The sequence below is a fragment of the Jaculus jaculus genome, chromosome 14, assembly GCF_020740685.1.
Source record: "Jaculus jaculus isolate mJacJac1 chromosome 14, mJacJac1.mat.Y.cur, whole genome shotgun sequence".
NCBI classification, from domain to species: Eukaryota; Metazoa; Chordata; class Mammalia; order Rodentia; family Dipodidae; genus Jaculus; species Jaculus jaculus.
Genome location: NC_059115.1, coordinates 69,169,831 through 69,190,772, shown reverse-complemented (window position 1 = coordinate 69,190,772; position 20,942 = coordinate 69,169,831). Strand labels below are relative to the sequence as shown.

The 20,942-nt window shown below is 43.2% G+C and overlaps 1 protein-coding gene across 3 annotated transcripts in view; it reads left to right on the top strand.

Annotated features, from left to right (window-relative positions):
• The window catches only part of Rhobtb3 (Rho related BTB domain containing 3), a 60,796-nt gene that overhangs the window by 20,879 nt on the left and 18,975 nt on the right, over window positions 1-20,942 (top strand). For all 3 annotated transcript variants that reach the window (XM_045133265.1, XM_045133264.1, XM_045133266.1), the window contains exons 6-7: window positions 352-717; window positions 16,831-16,943. In XM_045133265.1, coding sequence (XP_044989200.1) covers window positions 352-717; window positions 16,831-16,943 — 479 coding nt within the window. The remainder of the gene's footprint in view (window positions 1-351; window positions 718-16,830; window positions 16,944-20,942) is intronic.

Sequence of the window (20,942 nt, the reverse complement as noted above, 5' to 3'; positions counted from 1 at the left end):
TACATTCATACCAACAGTGTGTGAGAGTTTTAATATCCCTAGTCCTCATCAACACCTGTTATTGTCCTTTTCTCTTTAAATTTCTTTTTTGTTTATTTATTTTTATTTATTTGAGAGTGACAGAGAGAAAGAGGGTGGGGGGGGGAGAGAAAGAGAGGGAGAGAAAGAGAGAATGGGCGCGCCAGGGCTTCCAGCCACTGCAAACGAACTCCAGACGCGTGCGCCCCCTTGTACATCTGGCTAACGTGGGACCTGGGGAACCGAGCCTCGAACCGGGGTCCTTAGGCTTCACAGGCAAGAGCTTAACCGCTAAGCCATCTCTCCAGCCCTCATTTTCTTTTTTTGAAACAGAAAAAATGCCTGTGCTAAAGGCTGAAGCGTCGCATTATAACTCCGACTTAAATAACTTGCTGTTCTGCTGCCAATGTGCCGACGTGGCGTTCTACCACCCAGATGTGAAGGGGGCCGTGGAGGCGCACAAGATCGTTCTCTGCGCCGTCAGCCACGTGTTCATGCTGCTGTTCAACGTGAAGAGTCCCACCGACATCCAGGACCCCAGCATCGTCCGCACGGCCCAGGATCTCTTCGCCATCAACAGAGATGCGGTGTTTCCAGGCGCCAGCCAGGAGCCTCCGGGCAACCCGCCCTTACGGGTCGTTGTCAAAGACGCCCTCTTCTGTTCCTGTCTGTCAGACATCCTGCGCTTCATCTATTCAGGTATCTTCACACATGTTTCTGGTTACTTACATTCTTTTGAGCTGTAAAAAAAACTTATTTTTGTTTATTTTTATTTATTTACTTGAGAGAGAGAAAGAGGCACATAGAGAGAGAATGGGCGCGCCAGGACCTCCAGCCACTGCAGACAACTCCAGATGCACGCACCCCCTTGTGCATCTGGCTTACATGGGAATGGAACCTCAACCCAAGATCCTTAGACTTCACAGGCAAGCAAGTGTTTAACCGCTAAGTCATCTCTCCAGCCCCTGTTTTGAGCTTTTTTAAAAAAATTTATTTTTAGGGCTGGAGAGATGGCGTAGCGATTAAGCGCTTGCCTGTGATGCCTAAGGACCCCGGTTCGAGGCTCGGTTCCCCAGGTCCCACGTTAGCCAGATGCACAAAGGGGCGCACACGTCTGGAGTTCGTTTGCAGAGGCTGGAAGCCCTGGCGCGCCCGTTCTCTCTCTCTCCCTCTATCTGTCTTTCTCTCTGTGTCTGTCGCTCTCAAATAAATAAATAAATAAAAATTAAAAAAAATATTTTTAATTTTATTTATTTATTTGAGAGAGACAGAGTCAGACAGGAGAGAGAGGTAATGGGCACACCAGGGCCTCCAGCCACTGCAAATGAACTCCAGAGGCATGCACCATCTTGTGCATCTGGCTTACATGAGTCCTGGGGAATTGAACCTAGGTCCTTTGGCTTTACAGGCAAGTGCCTTAACCGCTAAGCCATCTCTCCAGCCCTCTTTTCAGCTTTTGAAAAATATGTATTTATTTATTTGAAAGAGACAGGAAGAGGGAGAGAATGGGTGCACCAGAGCCTCTAGCCATTGCAAATGAACTCCAGATGCATGTGCCACCTTGTGCATCTGGCTTTATGTGGGTAAGGAAAGCGCCTTAACCCACTAAGCCATCTCTCTAGCCCCTTTTGAGCTTTCAAAATGAAGTATACCTGTGGTTTTTGAGAGTCTTAGTTGGGTGTCTTCTCCCTTACCATCTGAGGTGGTTTATATACAAAACAGTATTTCATTCATATTTCGGAATTGGTACAACTCTTCAACCTTCATGACGGATTTGCTTGCCTGGATTCACCACCCCTTTCCACCCCCCCCCGCCCCCCACACACTGACTTTTAAAATGATGACAAAATCACATAACGTAAAATTGACTATCATAGCCATTGTTAAGTATACAGTTCAGTTATATTAAGTGTATCTATGTCACAATCATCGCCACCATCCATGTCTATAGCGCTTTTTAAAAATTTTTATTTATTTTTTACTTTTTCTTTATTTATTTGAAAGAGAGAAAAAGAGAGAGGGAGAGAGAGAGGATAATGGACATGCCAGGACTTCCTGCCATTGCAGACGAACTCCATATGCGCATGCACCCCCTTGTGCATCTGGCTTATGTGGGTCCTAGAGAATGGAACCAGGATCCTTGGGCTTTGCAGGCAAACGCCTTAGCTGCTAAGCCATCTCTGCAGCCCCATGTCTGTAACTCTTTATTCTGAAAATTGAAACTCCAACTTGCTGCTCCCTGTGATTTTGACTGTGTGAGGTAGCCAGAGGGAATGCACGTAACCGCAGGCATACTGGTGTTTTGGGGTTGACTTTCTTCACTTAGCATGTCTGCAGGGTCTTCCAACCTGTAGCTCATGTCAGGTTTCTGTTCTTTTCAAGGCTGAGTAGCAGTCTGTTGTTTGCATGTACCGTGCTGTTTGGATCCATCCATCTATCAGGCCACAGTTGGGTCACTTGCACCGTCTTTGTTTTTTGTATGTAATGCTGCTATAAAGAGAGTCATCAAATACTTCCTTTGGCAGCCTGCTTTTTGTTATTTTGGGTATGTATCTGAAAGTGACAATTCTTTTTAGTTTTCTAAGGAAATCCCATGCTTCATTGGCAGTGCTTATGCCATTTTAAAATTCCTACCACTAATGTACAGAGGTTCTGATGTCTTTATATCCTCGTCAACTCTTGCTATTTTCTTTCTCTCTCTCTCTCTCTTTTTTTTTTTTTTTTTTTTTTGCTTTTGTTCTTGTTTTTCAAGGTAGGGTCTTGCTCTTGCCCAGGCTGACCTGGAATTCACTATGTGGTCTTACGCTGGCCTCGAACTTACAGCGATCCTCCTACCTCTGCCTCCCGAGTGCTGGGATTAAAGGCGTGCACCACTGTTGCAGTCAGGTTCGCATTGCTGGTAGAGATCACCCAACCAAGAGCAGCTTCTGGAAAAAAGGTTTATTTTGGCTTACAGGCTTCAGGGGAAGCTCCATGTTGGCAGGGGAAAACAATAGCATGAGCAGAGGGTGGACATCACCCCCTGGCCAACATCAGGTGGACAATAGCAACGGGAGAGTGTGCCAAACCCTGGCAAGGGGAAAGTGACTATATAACACCCATAAGCCCACCCCCAACAACACACTCCTCCAGGAAGCTTTAATTTCCAATTGCCATTAGCTGGGGAACCTAACCTCCAGAACACGTAAGTTTATGGGGGACACTTGAATCAAACCACCACATTCTGCCCCTGGCCCCCATTAACTGATATTGATACATGATGTAAAATACAATGCATTCAGTCCAACTTTAAAAGTTCCCTTGCTGGGTGTTGTGGCGTACGCTTTTAATCCCAGCACTCAGGAGGCAGAGGTAGGAGGATCACTGAGTTCGAGGCTACCCTGAGACTACTTAGAGAATTCCAGGTCAGCCTGAGCTAAAGTGAGACCCTACCTTGAAAAAACAAAAAAAAAGTTGCCATAACTTTGCCATAACTTTTATCAATTCCAGTGATATTCATACATCCCCATAGTCCAAGATCTTTTAACTGAGCCATAACACCAAAAAAAAAAAAAAACAATAATAACCTTTAAGAACCCATGATGGCACAGAATAAACATTCACACTGCAAAAGATGGCACTGGACATAGCAAAGAAATATTGAACCAATACAAGATTTAAAACAACCAGGGAAAACATAAAACTGCAGCTTCAAGTCCAGCAACTCTAACCAGTGACAAATCTCCAAGTCTGATAATTCTGACTAGCAACAAGTCTCTGACATTCCAATTCCGCCCCTCCAGCTAGGCTACTCACAGTCCTGGAAAACCTCATCGGGGCCGGCAGCTGTCCTTAGCAGCCATCTCGTAGTCCCAGCATCTCCACTGCAAGCCACGGTTATTCTTCACAGCCCCATGGGGTCTCCATGCAATCATCCAGCAATCCTGCTTCACACTGCCCATGGCCATTTCCAAAACACAAGACCGTGTTGCAAACTCAATGACCCTCTCTTTCCAGCATTTCTTATACTCCACAATACCAGGTAGAGTGCCAATTTGTTAATCCAGGGGAGAATAAAGCAGACTTTTCAGAACAGGACACTTCTTGAGCACTCAGGCCCCTTCAAGAGAGTCTACATTCTTCCTGTTGCCCCAGTGCAGGTCAGCTAGCCAATCTCAAAGGTGCAATCTCTCAAACAACTTGCAGGTGAATGGGCAGCAGTTTAGGCTCAAAGGTTTTTTTTTTTTTTTTCTGTGCCACATCCCTCTGCTCATACCAGTTCATTGCTATGCAAAGCAACCCTGCACAACTTCTCAGGACCTGGGCATAAAAGCGAGCTTCCCACACAAACTGCTAGCCCAGTCCAAGCAAAGCTCTTTCTCACCCTCATAAACCAAACCTCACAGTCCATAGTTCTTACTGCCTTCAGGTCTTTCAACTCTGACCAGAATAGTCCATCAAGCTGTACTTACAGCACTGCAAAGCATCTCTTAGGCCAAGGTTTCAAATCCTCCCACATTCCTCTTGAAAATCAGCTCCAAAAGACCAAAGCCACACAGTCAGGTGTCTAGCAGCAATCCCACTCTTCAGTACCACTTTACTGTTGCAGCCAGGTTCACATTGCTGGTAGAAATCACCCAACCAAGAGTGGCTTCTGGGAAAAAGAGGATTTATTTTGGCTTCCAGGCTCATGGGGCAGCTCCACGATGGCAGGGGAAAACGATGGCATGAGCAGAGGGTGGATATCACCCCCCAGACAACATAAAGTGGACAATAGCAACAGAAGAGTGTGCCAAACACTGGCAAGGGTAACTGGCTATAACATCCATAAGCCCGTCCCCAATAACACACACTCCTCCAGGAAGCTTTAATTTCCAATTGCCATCAGCTGGGGAACCTAACCTCCAGAACACCTTAGTTCATGGAGACACCTGAATCAAACCACCACAGCCACCAGGCCCAGCCACCATTTTTTTTTCAATAGCAGGCATTATGATATTTAATGGGTACTATCATTGTGGTTTTGATTTGTAATTTTCTACTGAGTGATGTTGAACATGTTTTCTTGTGCTTATTATATTTACTTTTAAATATGTCATTATCTACTAAGCAGGCATGTTAATGTTTTCTTTTTTTTTTTTTCTTTTTCTTTCCTGTCTTGGATTTGTTTTGTTTTGTTTTTATTTTTTATTTTATTTTATCTCAATTTTTGTTAACATTTTCCATGATAATAAAAAATATCCCATGGTAATACCTTCCCACCCCCCACTTTCCCCTTTGAAATTTCATTCTCCATCATATCCCCTCCCTATCTCAATAATTCTACTTACATATATACAATACCAACCTATTAAGTACCCTCCTCCCTTCCTTTCTCTTCCCTTTATATCTCCTTTTTAACTTACTGGCCTCTGCTACTGAGTTTTTTCCTTCTCACGCAGAAGCCCAATCATCTGTAGCTAGGATCCACATATGAGGGAGAACATGTGGTGCTTGGCTTTCTGGGCCTGGGTTACCTCACTTAGTATAATCCTTTCCAGGTCCATCCATTTTTCTGCAAATTTCATAACTTCATTTTTCTTTACCGCTGAGTAGAACTCCATTGTATAAATGTGCTACATCTTCATTATCCACTCATCAGTTGACGGACATCTAGGCTGGTTCCATTTCCCAGCTATTATAAATTGAGCAGTAATAAACATGGTTGAGCACGTACTTCTAAGGAAATGAGATGAGTCCTTAGGATATATGCCTAGGAGTGCTATAGCTGGGTCATATGGTAGATCAATCTTTAGCTGTTTTAAGAACCTCCACACTGATTTCCACAATGGCTGGACTAGATTGCATTCCCCCCAACAGTGTAGAAGGGTTCCTCTTTTTCCACATCCCCACCAACATTTATGATCATTTGTTTTCATGATGGTAGCCAATCTGACAGGAGTGAGACGGAATCTCAATGTAGTTTTAATCTGCATTTCCCTGATGACTAGTGACGTAGAACATTTTTTTAGATGCTTTTATGCCATTCATATTTCTTCCTTTGAGAACTCTCTATTTAGCTCCATAGCCCATTTTTTGATTGGCTTGTTTGATTCCTTATTAGTTAACTTTTTGAGTTCTTTGTATGTCCTAGATATTAATCCTCTATCAGATATATAGCTGGTGAAGACTTTTTTCCCATTCTGTAGGTTGCCTCTTTGCTTTATTCACAGTGTCCTTTGCAGTGCAAAATCTTTGTAATTTCCTGAGGTCCCAGTGATTAATCTGTGGTTTTATTGCTTGAGCAATTGGGGTTGTATTCAGAAAGTCTTTGCCAAGACCAATATGTTGACGGGTTTCCCCTACTTTTTCCTCTAGCAGTTTCAGAGTTTCAGGTCTGATGTTAAGGTCTTGAATCCATTTGGACTTAATTCTTGTGCATGGAGAGATAGAAGGATCTATTTCCATCCTTCTACAGATACATATCCAGTTTTCCCAACACCATTTGCTGAAGAGGCTGTCTTTTCTCCAGTGAGTATTTTTGGCAATGTTATAAAATATCAGGTGGCTATAGCTACCTGGATTTACATCTGTGTCCTCTATTCTGTTCCATTGATCTACATGTCTGCTTTTGTGCCAGTACCATGCTGTTTTTGTTACTATGGCTCTGTAGTATAGGTTAAAAACAGGTATGGTGATACCACCATCCTTATTTTTGTTGCTTAGTATTATTTTAGATATTCGAGGCTTTTTGTGATTCCAAATGAACTTTTGGATTATTTTTTCTATTTCCATGAAGAATACCTTTGGAATTTTGATGGGGATTGAATTAAATATGTAGATTGCTTTTGGTAAGATTGCCATTTTCACAATATTGATTCTTCCAATCCAGGAACAAGGGACGTTTTTCCATTTCCTAGTGTCTTCTGCAATTTCTTGCTTGAGTGTTTTAAAGTTCTCATTGTAGAGATTCTTTATTTTCTTGGTTAGGTTTATTCTAAGGCACTCTATTATTTTTTTGATGCAATTGTGAATGGGAGTGATTCTCTGATTTCATCCTCTGTGTGTTTGTTGTTAGCATATATGAAGGCTACTGACTTCTGTGTATTTATTTTGTATCCTGCTACATGGCTTTAGGTTTTGATCAGCTCTAACAGTTTGCTAGTAGAGTCTTTAGGGTCCTTTATATATAGAATCATGTCATCTGCAAATAATGATAACTTGATCTCTTCCTTTCCAATTTGTATCCCTTTTATGTGTGTCTCTTGCCTTATTGCTATGGCTAAGACTTCCAGAACTATATTAAATAAAAGTGGGGACAGTGGACACCCTTATCTTGTTCCTGATTTCAGTTGAAAAGCTTCCAGTTTTTCCCCATTTAGTAATATATTGGCTGTAGGCTTGTCATAAATAGCTTTTATTATATTGAGATATGTTCCTTCTATTCCCAGTCTCTGTAGGACTTTTATCATGAAGGGATGTTGGATTTTGTCAAATGCTTTCTCTGCATCTAATGAGATGATCATGTGATTTTTGTCCTTCAATCCATTTATATGAAGTATTACATTTATCGATTTGTATATATTGAAACATCCCTGCATCTCTGGGATAAAGCCTACTTGGTCAGGGTGAATGATCTTTCTGATATATTCTTGTATTCTGTTTGCCAATATTTTGTTGAGAATTTTTGCATCTATGTTCATGAGGGAGATTGGTCTGTAATTTTCTTTTTTTGTTCTATCTTTGTCTGGTTTTGGTATTAGGGTGATGCTAGCTTCATAGAAGGAGTTTGGTAGAATTCCTTATTTTTCTATTTCGTGGAAAAGCTTAAGAAGCAATGGTGTTAGCTCTTCCTTGAAGGTCTGGTAAAATTCAGCAGTGTATCCATCTGGGCCTGGGCTTTTTTTAGTTGGGAGATTTTTGATAACTGTTCGGATCTCCATGCTTGTTATAGGTCTATTTAAGTGATTAATCTCATTTTGATTTAATTTAGGTAGGTCATATAAATCAAGGAACTTATCCATTTCTTTCAGATTTTCATACTTGGTGGAGTATATGCTTTTATAGTATGTCCTATTTCTCTGGCATCTGTTGTGATGTAACCATTTTCATCTCTAATTTTATTAATTTGTGTTTCTTCTGTCTTTCTTTTGGTCAGCTTTGCTAAGGGTTTATCGATCTTGTTTATCCTTTCAAAGAACCAAGTCTTTGTTTCATTAATTCTTTGGATTGTTTTTTTTGTTTCTATTTCATTAATGTTTATTTTTAAAAAATGCAAATCATAAAATATTTTTACTGTCAGTTTTAAGAAACCAGTGTTTCCAGCGTATATGAAATCAAGTTGTTTATCCCTTAAAACCTAGCTACTCACTCTTCTGAGGCCTTTTTCTTTTTACTTTACTTTACTTTTCTTCCTTCCTTCCTTTCTTTCTTTCTTTCTTTCTTTCTTTCTTTCTTTCTTTCTTTCTTTCTTTCTTTCTTTCTATTTTATTTATTTTTTTTTTGATTTTTTGAGGTAGGGTCTCACTCTAGCCCAGGCTGACCTGGACTTCACTCTGTGGTCTCAGGTGAACTCGCAGCGATCCTTCTACCTCTGCCTCCAGAGTGCTGGGATTAAAGGCGTGCACCACCACGCCTGGTCTTTCTTTTTTCTTAAGGCAGGATCTCACTCTAGCCCAGGCTGACTTCGAACTCACTTTGTAGTCCAGGTTAGCCCCAAACTCACTGTGATCCTTCTACCCCAGCTTGTAGAGTGTGGGGATTAAAGGGGTGAGCCACTGCCCTTTTAAGGATTCAGCTAATCTGCATTTTCATTGTCCTTTAAAAACTTAATAGCAACCATATTCTAAAGAAGAGAAGTTTTACCTGAATCGTTCCAGCAAGTGAATTAATAGTCTCACATCCAAGTGTCTGACACAAAGAATGGAAAGGTGTAGATATAAGGTGATTTTTAAACATATCTAAATATAAGGTTTCTGAGAATGCTCTCCTTTTATCTGAGGACTCTTTAATAATTTTCTTTTTAAAAATTTTATGATTTATTTGCATGTGTATGTGCGTGTGTGTGCATGGGTGTGCAGAGGTCTCTTGCCTCTGCAGACGGATGCCTGTTGGGCTTTACATGGGCAGCTAGGGAATTGAAACTGGGCTGGCCAGCTTTACAAGCAAGCACCTTTAACCACTGAGCCATCTCCTCTGCCTCTAGTAATTTTATTTATCTATTTGAACTCTTGGAATAAAGTCTCCTTTTAAATGGTTAAACTTAATAAAAGTAAGATGTTTCCAGGCATGGTGGCGCACTCCTTTAATCCCAGCACTCAGGAGGCAGAGGCAGGAGTTCAAGGCCACCCTGACACTACATAGTGAATTCCAGGTCAGCCTGGGCTAGAGTGAGACCCTACCTTGAAAAACCAATAGAAGATGAAAGAAAATGAAAATAATAATAAGATGTTACATTTTCCACTTGGGTTGTGGTTCCATCGTTTCGTAGGTTAAAAGTATACTTTGCAAAGTCTAGTTGTAGTACAGGCTTCCATGTGTAAGGAGCCCAGAGCGCAGGACGGGCTGGTGAATGGTCACGTGGAAGACACACAGTAAGTACCCACAGTGCACAGTGCCTTCAGTTTGGCACATTCACCATAAACGTGTTACCTTGTGGAGCTGGTTCTAATACTAGGAATCTGCATTTGGATAAGTCAGACTAGCTGATGACTCCTTTTAGTACCAAGGATTTTATTTTTAAACGTAGAACCTAACATCTCAGAGTTTAAAACTAATTTTTACAAACTAAAATGTTTGCAGCCAGAAGGAAAAGAAATGTTTTTAATGACATGTTTAAGGAACTGTGAAGGATGTGTTTGACTTTTCAGCGATTTTGCTGTTGAAATTCTATGAATTATTCAGCTGGTTTCCCATAACATCCATTTAATCCTCTGAACGGCACAGGCACGCTGTAAGTCAGCTGTGTTTTCTTAATATGGTCGCAACAGGGCTGGAGCCATGGCCTAGCGGTTAAGGTGCTTGCCTGCAAAGCCAGAGGACCTAGGCTCAGTTCCCCAGGACTCACGTAAGTCAGATGCACAAGGTGGCACGTGTGTCTGGGGTTTGTTTGCAGCAGCTGAAGGTCCTGGTGTGCTCATTCTCTCCCCCTCTTTCTAATAAATAAAGTTCCTTTAAAAAAATATAGATATAAGCTGGGCGTGGTGGTGCACGCCTTTAATCCCAGCATTAGGGAGGCAGAGGTAGGAGGATCGCCATGAGTTCGAGGCCACCCTGAGACTACAGAGTGAATTCCAGGTCAGCCTGGGCTAGAGTGAAACTCTACCTCAAAAAGCAAACAAAACAAAAGATAGATAGATAGATAGATAGATAGATAGATAGATAGATAGATAGATGTCTATATATACATATATATATATTATATATATCTGATAGATGTCTCTCTCTCTCTCTCTCTATCTCTCTCATTCATCTCTTAGACACACCACACACACACACACACACACACACAAATATGTGTATATGTAGTAAAACAGCTCCACATTCCTCCAGTGTGTGACCTGACCAGCTTTCTCCGAGAGAGTGATTTTTCTTTTGGATTTATAGTATGTGGTGTGTGTGTGTGTGTGTGTGTGTGTGTGGTGTGTCTAAGAGATGAATGCCTGTGGAGGCCCGAGGAGAGCATCAGCGTCCTCCCTCTATTACTGACCCGTGTATTTCCTTGAGATGGACTCAGTCAGTGGATGTGGAGCTGTGGTTGTTGCGAGCCCCAGTGATTCTCCAGTCTCCGCTCCCAGCAGGCCCAGGGTTACAGATGTGTCTGGCCATGCCCAGCTGTTTATATGAGTCCTGGCGACTCCCTTCTTGTGGAGGGAGGTCACCGGGGGTCTTGTCAGGGTGCAGGTGGGTTCTGTAACTGCTGTGGGGTGCAGCACAGGCTACATTTGCAACAGCCTCCAAGTGGGGCTCAGTGCTCAGGGCTGAACTGGGCTTCGGCGCAGCCAGTGGGTGAGGGTCTGGAATTCGTCAGGGAGCCAGCCTGGGAGAGGACGCTTGTTCTCTGCTCGGCGCACAAGGTCAGAGCGAGCAGAACTGCAGGCTGATCCGTGCCGAGCTCTTTGGAGCTGGGTGTCTGGTCATGTGCCTGCCCCGGGTGAGAGGGAGTGGGCGCTCAGCAGGTGCGTGGGAACCTCGCAAGGAAATGAGGTTGAGGTTGTCACTGTGGGACATGGAGGCTGTGGATGGAACTTCCTGAATTCCCACGACCAGTGCTGAGCTCTGCTTTTGAACCTGACCCTGAACCGTTGTATTTCTGTTCTCTTCTCCCCTTGTGCGTCTCAGCCAAGGCGAGACATAGAGCCAGCACACAGGTCCTTGACCTGGCATGTCTTGCAGTGACTTATTAATTATTCCGTTATTATCTACAGATAATTCTTCTTAGTCTTAGAAAAGTTAAGGTTTAGCTTCTTCTTAAAATGATACTAAAGTTATTTTTGCACAGTAAAGAAAATGCGGACTTATTTGGAGAAACAAAATTACATAAATCCTACTATCAAAACAAAGTAACCAAACATTAATTGATTTTTTTTTCTAGTTCTCATTTGTGCATAGATTGGTAGGTTTCAGTTGTTATTGTTTTAAAGTAGGATCTCACTCTAGCCCAGGCTGACCTGGAACTCACTTTTATAGCCTAAACTGGAGCTAGAATTCATGGCAGTCCTTCTGCCTCAGCCTCCTGAGAGCTTGGACTATAGATGGGAGCTACCATGCCTGGATCTTAGTATTTTTTTAACCAAATGAAACAAATTTTAAGCCTACATTTTTCATAGTCTTCAAGAAAGACTTAACATATTTCTTTAGATAATTTTCTAACCTCTGAACTGAACACACATTGTGTTGTGTAGTGTATGTACTGTTTTTTGTGTATAGTGTGTGCATGCCTATGGTGTGTGTGTGTGCATCCATAGAACACAGTTCAAGAAACAGGCAGTGGTTTCCTCACAGAAGCACTGGCCTCCAGGCTGTGGCTCATGACAGGGGATGAGGAGGACAGGAGCTTTTTGGGATCTTTGCTGGAGTTGATGGCAGGGGATGAGCAAGACAGGAGCTCTTTGAGATCGTTGCTGGAGTTGATGGCAGGGGATGAGGAGGACAGGAGCTCTTTGAGATCGTTGCTGGAGTTGATGGCGGGGGATGAGGAGGACAGGAGCTCTTTCAGATCATCACTGGAGTTGGGCCTGTCAGGTAAGGCAGAGCTCCATAGCATGGCATGTTCAGTATTTGCCCTGAGCAAACATGGGCTAAAAAAATAAAAAGTTCTGAAAAGCACTCTCATGTTCTTTTAAAAACCTTGAGCCAGATTGCAAAGAACGTATGAGTTATTTTTAAATAGCATACTTTTTTTAATCCTTAGGAATTTGAAATTTATATATATACACGTATATAGTGTCACCATGAGCATTTGGTTCTGTGCTTAGGAGTCTGTTAGATCGTCTGGCAAATGTTTTACACCTACATATAAGGCTCTGTTTCCTTTTTTCCCTATCAAAATTTTGAATAAATAGACACAGTTCAGGTATGTGTACTTGCTACATGTTATCTCTCCATTTGATAATGAGGAACACTATATAATGTGTAAGCATTTAAGGAGAAGGGCTAATGGAGAAGTGAGGCTTGCAGCTTCTTTGTGGTCAGGGAGTGATCTTGGAATGGCATACGGTCGTAACGTTCTTATAATACTTGGTTCAGTTTTAAGTTTGCACATTCCTGAGTCACATGATCTCAGATGGTTAGAAACTGAAATGTTTTCATGAGGCTCAGGAATGTAGGTTTGACCTCTTCCTGTCCCAGGTGGCCCTTAGAAACATCACGTCCTGAAACACCAGAGTAGATGAACAAGTGGAAAGTAGCTCTTGTCTTGGAATTATTTGGTAACAGGCTCTTTTCTTTACTACATAAAACAGCGTAGCATAGAATCCTAAGAGATTTAGTAAGCACTTGAGCAATTGTCCTAAGAAAATTCCAGTGAATGAAGCAAAAGGAGCAAATACTAGAGAGCCTGCCACGTGACACTACGCCCATCATTAACAATGCTGTAACCCTGAAAAAAAATGTGCAGAGGATAGATCTCGTGTGAAATGTTTTCAGCACCAAGAAAAGCCCCAGTCTAAGGATTAGTATTTTATTGGTACTCAAGAGTATTGAAAGGTAGCATGGTTAGTATTTCTGATTATGAAAACAGTCCACTCATTAGTGGGCTCTTAAGAATTAGTCTTCCTTCTCTTCATCTTCAGTCGCTGATTCTCTGCGAGTCTGTTCTTAACACAGGTCAGTGGTCCATGGGGTTTGCCTGTTGCTGAGCCCGTTTGTTTAGAGTAGCGGACGCCTGCCTGCTTTCAGATAATCTGCCTTTCTTACATTAACGTAACGTAACGTAACTTTCACTTATAATGTTAAAGGAGAATTAAAGATTGTGTCTGTGTTCCTCGGTTTGAATCTCACAGACAATGAGAAATAGCCACACTTGCTGCTTGCTGTGTACCGCTAACCCTGAGTCTTGATAACGGGTGGAATTTCTAAAGGGAGAACAGTGGTCCAGCAGCCATCTGTGCACATTAGGAACTGCTGGGAGGCTTTTAAAGCATGTCTGTGCTCAAAGTACTAGGCTCAAACACTCTAATTAGGATGAACTTTCCTCTCATGGTCGTACAGAGAGAGATCTGCCCTTGGGTCAATAAGATGCACAGCTAGGGTTGAGAATCACTGGTATAGAGTAACATCTTGGTCTGGTCTCCATTAACTTCTAAGAGGTGTTGAATTTTTTTAAAAAATATATTTTTATATATTTATCTGCAAGCAGAGATAGATAAAGAAGAGAGAGAGAGAATGGGCACACCAGAGCCTCCAGCCACTGCAAATAAACTCCAGATGCATGTGCCACTTTGTGCATCTGGCTTTATGTGGGTACTGGGGAATCAAACCTGGGTTGTTAGGCTTTGCAGGCAAGCACCTAACTGCTGCACCATCACTCCATCCCCATTCCTGATATTTTCATGCAATTTTGTGTGTGCGTGTGTGTTCATGGAAGATTATCTGGAGAGAGGACCCAAAGAGTTTGTCAGATTATGAAAAGATACGTAGACCCTTTGCTAAAAATCATCAATATAAAAAGAAGAAGAGCAAAGACAGACTGTTTTGGTGGACCACACATTCTTCTGGAATGTGAGAAGGAAGGGGAGTTCCCTGGGACATCAGAATAGAAGAGCTGCCACAGGCAGGAAGAAGGTGGTGACCTGGAGCCAGCCACCACCTGCATGGGCAAGGCAGGCTGGGTGTCATCCTGAGTTCATGCTCTCGAACGTCACACTGCTCACTGGGGTTGGCCATGCTGGGGGCGGTTGTACGACAGGAACGGCAGATAACAAACAACACGCAGTGGTCATCCTGCCGCTCAGGTGAGGAGAGGGCAGAAGGTGCTCAGGAGCAGCACCTGCCAAGAGCACGTGTCACTAGCCCCGATGGCTTCAGGATCTGGCGCCTCTGGGTCGGCAGTGCTGGGGTTGGGTTCCCGTTGGTAGAAAAGCTAGTTGCCATTGCCCGATCTCATTGGCTTAACGCGTGTGAACGCTGTGCTGGCCCTGTCCTTAAGAGCCATGAAGGAGCTGCAGAGGGCTGAGTGTGGGAAAGGAAACTTCAAGAAAATTAGGTTGGAGCCAGGCACGGTGGTGCCCACCTTTAATACCAGCACTCGAAGACAGAGGTAGGAGGATCTCCGTGACTTTGGGGCCACCCTGTGACTACATAGTGAGTTCTGAGTCAGCCTGGGCTAGAGTGAGACCCTACCTCAAAAAGATGCACGCGCGCACGCGCGCACACACACACACACACACACACACACACACACCACACAGTAGACGGGGAGTGGAAAGAATTACCAAGAGAGGTGAAGTGGCTTGCATCAATTCATGCTGGTAATGAATGGCCTGGGTTTGCTACCTGTGCCCTCCACACTGCGCTTTCTGAATTGAATTGTAAGGAGTCTGGACCTTCCGTCACGTCATGGGGTGCAGGAGGATGATCCTTTGGGATGGTGCTGTCAGAATCAATCATGCTTTTGAAACTTACCATTGAATGCTAGGATGATACCAAGGAGAAAAGACCACGAGGGAGCGAGGAAGTTAGATACAAGGCTGCTGCAGGCCAAGTGTGGGGGAAAAGGTGAAATTTAAAAAGCAAAAATGTACTTGCATGCATGCACGTATGTGCGCAGTTGTGGGTACATCGGGGGCTCTTTGCAAATGAACACCAGATGCCTGTGCCACTTTTTGCATCTGGCTTCACATGGGTGCTAGGGAAATGCATCCAGGCCAGCAAGCTTTGCAAGCAAGTACCAGTAACCACCGAGCCATGTTCCCAGCCCGGAAAAGGTGAACTTTTGCTGACTACAGAACAGATTCAAAGAGCAAGGTTGACACAGGGTAAGAGGCAGATGTGAAGGGAACCTAGGAAATGAATGCTTTGAAACGGGCTGGGCCAGAGGCGGTCGGGAGAGGGACAGGACTGGGTGGTTTGGGTGCAGTGCTGGAGTCACCTAGAATATCAGGAAGTTATCTAGCTACTGCCTTCCTCAGGTTGGTTTTGTAGAGTTGCTGGCCAAGCGACCTATGCTGACCTCAGCAGTGTCTGCCTCTGAGAGCCTTTAATTTCTGCTGTGCCACCCTAGGTGGCCGTACTTACTTGTTCATCATGGTTAGTATGATGTCATTCTACCTTGGGGAAGGCCACATCTGCCTTCTCTCTCTGAGCAAATAGATAACTTGGATGTTAGACCACTTGATACAGAAACTTATATTCTGGTCCATGTTGGTATATCACTGGCTCCTTACTATGTAAGGAGAATTCAGGTTTTAGGGAAAGGTAAATTGATGTGTTTAAAATGTCAATGTTAGCCGGGCATGGTGGTGCATGCCTTTAATCCCAGCACTCCAGAGGCAGAGGTAGGAGGATCAGCGTGAGTTCGAGGCCACCCTGAGACTACATAGTGAATTCCAGGTCAGCCTGGGATAGAGTGAAACCCTACCTCAAACAAAAAAATGTCAATGTTGGGGCTGGAGAGGTGGCTTAGCAGTTAAGACACTTGCCTGCAAAGTCTAAGCACCTGGATTCAATTCCCCAGTACCCACATATAGCTAGGTGCACAAAGTGGCACATGCATCTGGCATTCATTTGCAGTGGCTGGAGGCCATAGTGTACCCACATTCTCCTCCCCCCCCCCGCCTTTCTTCTCAAATAAATAAAGTCAGCACTGTTAAATATATCCTCTAAGTATAAATGTTTGCTATAGAAAATCTCTGTGTGTAAACTTGCTTTTGGCACAGCATGTGTGAAGGTCAAATGATAACTTTTTTTTTTGGTTTTCCAAGGTAGGGTTTCACTGTAGCCCCGGCTGACCTTTGGAGTCTCAGGGTGGCCTCGAACTCATGGCGGTCCTCCTACCTCTGCCTCCCGAGTGCTGGGATTAAAGGCGTGCACCACCACGCCCCGCCATATGATATAACTTTTTGAGTGTTAGTTCTCACTTTCACTTTCCACTTTGAGGCAGTGTCTCTTTGTTCACTGCTCTCTGGCCCAGAAGCTTCCAGAATTTTCCTGTCTTTCTGCTTTCTATCTTGCCCTAAGAGTGCTAGAATTTCCGATGCAGTTACAACTTTTGTGTAAGTTCTGTCGATCTGAACTCAGGTTGTCAGGTTTGAGCGGCAAGCCCTTTTATCCACTGAGTCATATCTAAGCCCAAGGACTTAATTTTTGTTTTGTATTCCCTGTTCTTAAAATCTTATATGTCATAATTTGTTACAGGTGCTTTTCAGTGGGAAGAACTGGAAGATAACATCAGGAAAAAGTTAAAAGATTCAGGAGATGTTTCCAATGTAATTGAGAAAGTCAAATGCATCTTAAAAACACCAGGGAAGGTAAATTAATTTTTTGACTCAGAACTCTAACTGGTATACTTTGAATATCATATTGTGTTGTTAGAGAAGCTAAATAATTCACAAATACATGTTTTCTTTACATACATTTTTTTCATTTAAATATTTTAACCAGAAACATATGTAGTTCTCACTGAAGTCTTAATTTATGTAAGAATTAAAATATGTATGAGTCATGTCTTTAACATGTTCATTTGTGAGTTCTGTCTTCTGGAATGCTCACAGGAGCTTTGGGAATACAACAGTTACGTCAGAAATGTGTGGCTGTTTGGTTGTCCAGCTGTAGTCAAGCTGCTTGGAGGGGCTGCTTGCTTACACCGCAGAATTTAAATAGTTTTGGGGAGCACAGCAGTTCCTCTGTGTGGCTTTTTAAGGAGTTCCAAGAAATGTGTTTACCTACATGGACAATTAAAGATTTTTCTCAAGTTCAGATTGATTCAAAATTATAAACTGGGCTCAAGGTTATAAAATTATAGGCTTGGTATTGCCAGAAATAAGTGGAATTTAGATTGTATAGTGTGTAAAAGCTTTAAAAGTAGATTTTTAAAAAAATTAAGACAATTACATTGCACAATTTAGCTAGTTTATTTTATTTCAGATTCTGTGGTAAGCAAATTGGCTACAGTAGATTACAAGGTAAGTCGCGTGCAATGCTTAACAGAACTATAGATTTGCTTTAAATATAAGAAAGAAGATTTTTTTCTTTAGTTTTTTTATATAGACGACCTTATCACTTCTACAGCCCACTTAACTAACATTTTACAAACTATGCTAGCTTTCTTGTTTGATTTTTGAAGGCAAGAACGCGTCACATAGCTTAAGCTGCCTCCAGATCCTGTAACCCAAGCTAGTTCAAAGCTGTGATCCTCCCACATCAGCCTCTCCCAAGTGCTGGGATTGTATGTGTGTGTTGCCACACATGGCTTACGCTAGTTTTTCAGAAACAGAAGCAAGAGACACAACCTTTTATTTCAGTAACTTCACACAGCAGGTGTCCATGAGCTATCCAGTCTTACAGTATGCAGCACAATGGCAGCCCTCCTGCATGCAATAAATACTCCTTCCCACAAACATGCACATATATTTATATTGTACTTATCAAAACACGCTAGTTAACACACTTACAGGCCAGGGAAAATGCGTATCATCTACCTCTGCATTCTCACCGAACTTTGTCCACTTGTTTCTTTCCCTTTCAATAAAAATCAACAAAGGGATTTGTGGGTAGAGATTCATATTCTCATTCTCGTCTTTTTATCTCTCTCTACATATGCATGCACCTCATTCATGCATAGTGCATGTCTACGTAATGCTCCCAGTGTACAGATTAATAACTTCTAAGTGCAGAGTTTTGTTGTTATTCCAAACCTGTATCTTTTTTTTTTTTTTTTTTAGATTTATTTATTTGTTAGAGACAGAGAGAGGGAGAGAAGGAGGGGAGAGAGAGAGAGAGAGAATGGGCATGCCAGGGCATCCAGCCATTGCAGATGAACTCCAGACACACGCGCCTCCTTGTGCATCTGGCTTATGTAGGTCCTGGAGAATCAAACCAGGATCCTTTGGCTTTGCAGGCAAATGCCTTGACTGCTAAGCCATCTCTCTTGCCCCAAACCTGTATCTTTAATTGCATCTAATTCTGCACTGATTGCTTTAAGTACTGAGAATGGCACCCAGTTCCTACTAGGAGTGGAAAGATTAGGCCGTCTGATTCCATGACAGTGAACCAAGCTTCCTCCCTTGCACATGAGGAGGCGAGAGTTCTTTTTTTTTTTTTTTTTAATTTTTTTGTTCTTATTTTAGAGCGACAGACAGAGAGAAAGAGGCAGAGATAGAGAGAGAAAATGGGCGCGCCAGGGCCTCCAGCCACTGCAAATGAACTCCAGACACATGCTGCCCCCCCTTGTGCATCTGGCTAACGTGGGTCCTGGGGAATCGAGCCTCGATCCGGGGTCCTTAGGCTTCACAGGCGAGCGCTCAACCACTAAGCCATCTCTCCAGCCTGCGGCAAGAGTTCTTTCACCCTTCCTCCATGCTTTCCTTGGCTAAAGTCCTCTCTATTTATTGGATACACCTTAGAAATGTCACCGTCGAGACTCAGAAAGGTGACATTAAATTCTGAGTTGGCTGTAAGTGATTGTTGAGGTTCTGGGTAATTCAGGGCTTTCTTTAAACTCATACGTAAAGCAGATGCTTTATGCCCTTGCTTGCTGTCTGATTCCGCCATGGGTTTTGGCCATCCCTCCCTCTCCTCTAGTGGTAATCATTTGCAGCCCATCCTCCATTTCGTCCAGGTGGTTGTGGCAAAATATATCTATGATCTGAGGATGGAGGACCAGGATTTATGTGGCTCTGCCTTGCCGTGATACCATGTGGCGGTGGGGTTTCTCCCTGTCGTCCGTGAGGAAGGATAGAACATTGAAAACTTGCCTCCATTGTACATGAATACAGGGTGGGAACTACATGCCATTTATTCTTCTTCCTGCCAAGGATGGGTGTGTGGTTTCTTAGGGTTAGAGCTTTCTGATGTCCTTAACTGGCCATGAAGGAAGCCCTGTTGAGGAAGACGAGATTCTGAGGTACAGCCAGGGAACTTGGTAGAGCCACCAGCAATGAATAAGATAATCAGATTTCAATCAAAATGACAACTAAATCATTCAAAATGAGGGGCTATAAGATTAGTCCTGGGCTGAAGGGATGGCTTAGCAGTTAAGGCATTTGCCTGCAAAGCCAAAGGATCCCGGTTCCATTCTCCAGGACCCACGTAAGCTAGATGCACAAGGGGGAGCATGTGTCTGGAGTTTGTTTGCATTGGCTGGAGGCTCTGGCGTGCCCATTACCCCCTCCCCCACCTCTTTCTTTCTCAAATAAATAAATAAAATACATTTTAATAAAAAGATTACAGTATTACAGTCCCAACAAATCCTGGTATTTAAAATGCCTCGTTGCTTTATCTTTTGGGCAACTCAACTTGAAAACATTGTTCAGGCTTTTAAGTGTTCATTGTAAAGAAATTAGAGAAAAGAGAAAAGAAACAGATGGAAGACAGTGGGTGGAGTCTGCCCCCCAGCTTCTAGGACTGGAACAAGATGATGCCTGGACAGACCCCCAACAATGATCCACAAGGTTAGGGAGCCTGCCCGAGCCAGGCAAAGGCAGTGCCCCAGGGGCCACAGCTGTGACCAATAGGCCACCTTGTCCAGGGACATGTCAGGAACACCAGACCAGATACTGTGGGTTCCAGTAGGCTCTCCTATACATGGGAAAGAGAGAGTTAGAAAACTGGCAATTAAATGAAAATTTGGCACTCTCAGATTTTTTTTTTTTTTTTTTTTGTGGTTTTTCAAGGTAGGGTCTCACTCTAGCCCAGGCTGACTTGGAATTCACTATGGAGTCTCAGGGTAGCCTCGAACTCCTGGCAATCCTCCTACCTCTGCCTCCCGAGTGCTGGGATTAAAGGCATGTGCCACCACGCCTGGCAGATTTTTTTTTTTTTTTTGATGCTTATTCACAATGAGAAAGTGATGACCCTACTAGCCAATAAAAGGATAGTGTCCTAAGGGGAAATATTCCCAATCTCTCTCTCTCACACACACACACACTGCCGCCCCCCCCCCCCAGGGTCCTGCATAATAAGGCTGGTAGGACTCCAGATGTGCACTGGGTATGTCTGCCTGTGTACATCCCTTCTAATGAACAAAGTAGATTGTCTGCGTGAAATGCATTGTACATAGGCATCCACGGACTTAGGGCTGCCGCACCTGGCTGCCATCAGAGGCTCATGGGGATTCAGAATCCCACAGCTTGATTGAAGTTGCCACATAGCCAATTCCCGCTCTGCCAAATGGTCTGCTGCTGCTGCTGCTCATTGGCAGAGGGCCTTGAGGGTGAGCTCCCTTTACAGATGTGAGCAGGAGGTAACCATCGTTTTTCAGTTTGCTGTTTTCCACATTCTCAGGTGAGCGTATAAAGTGTTATCCAAGC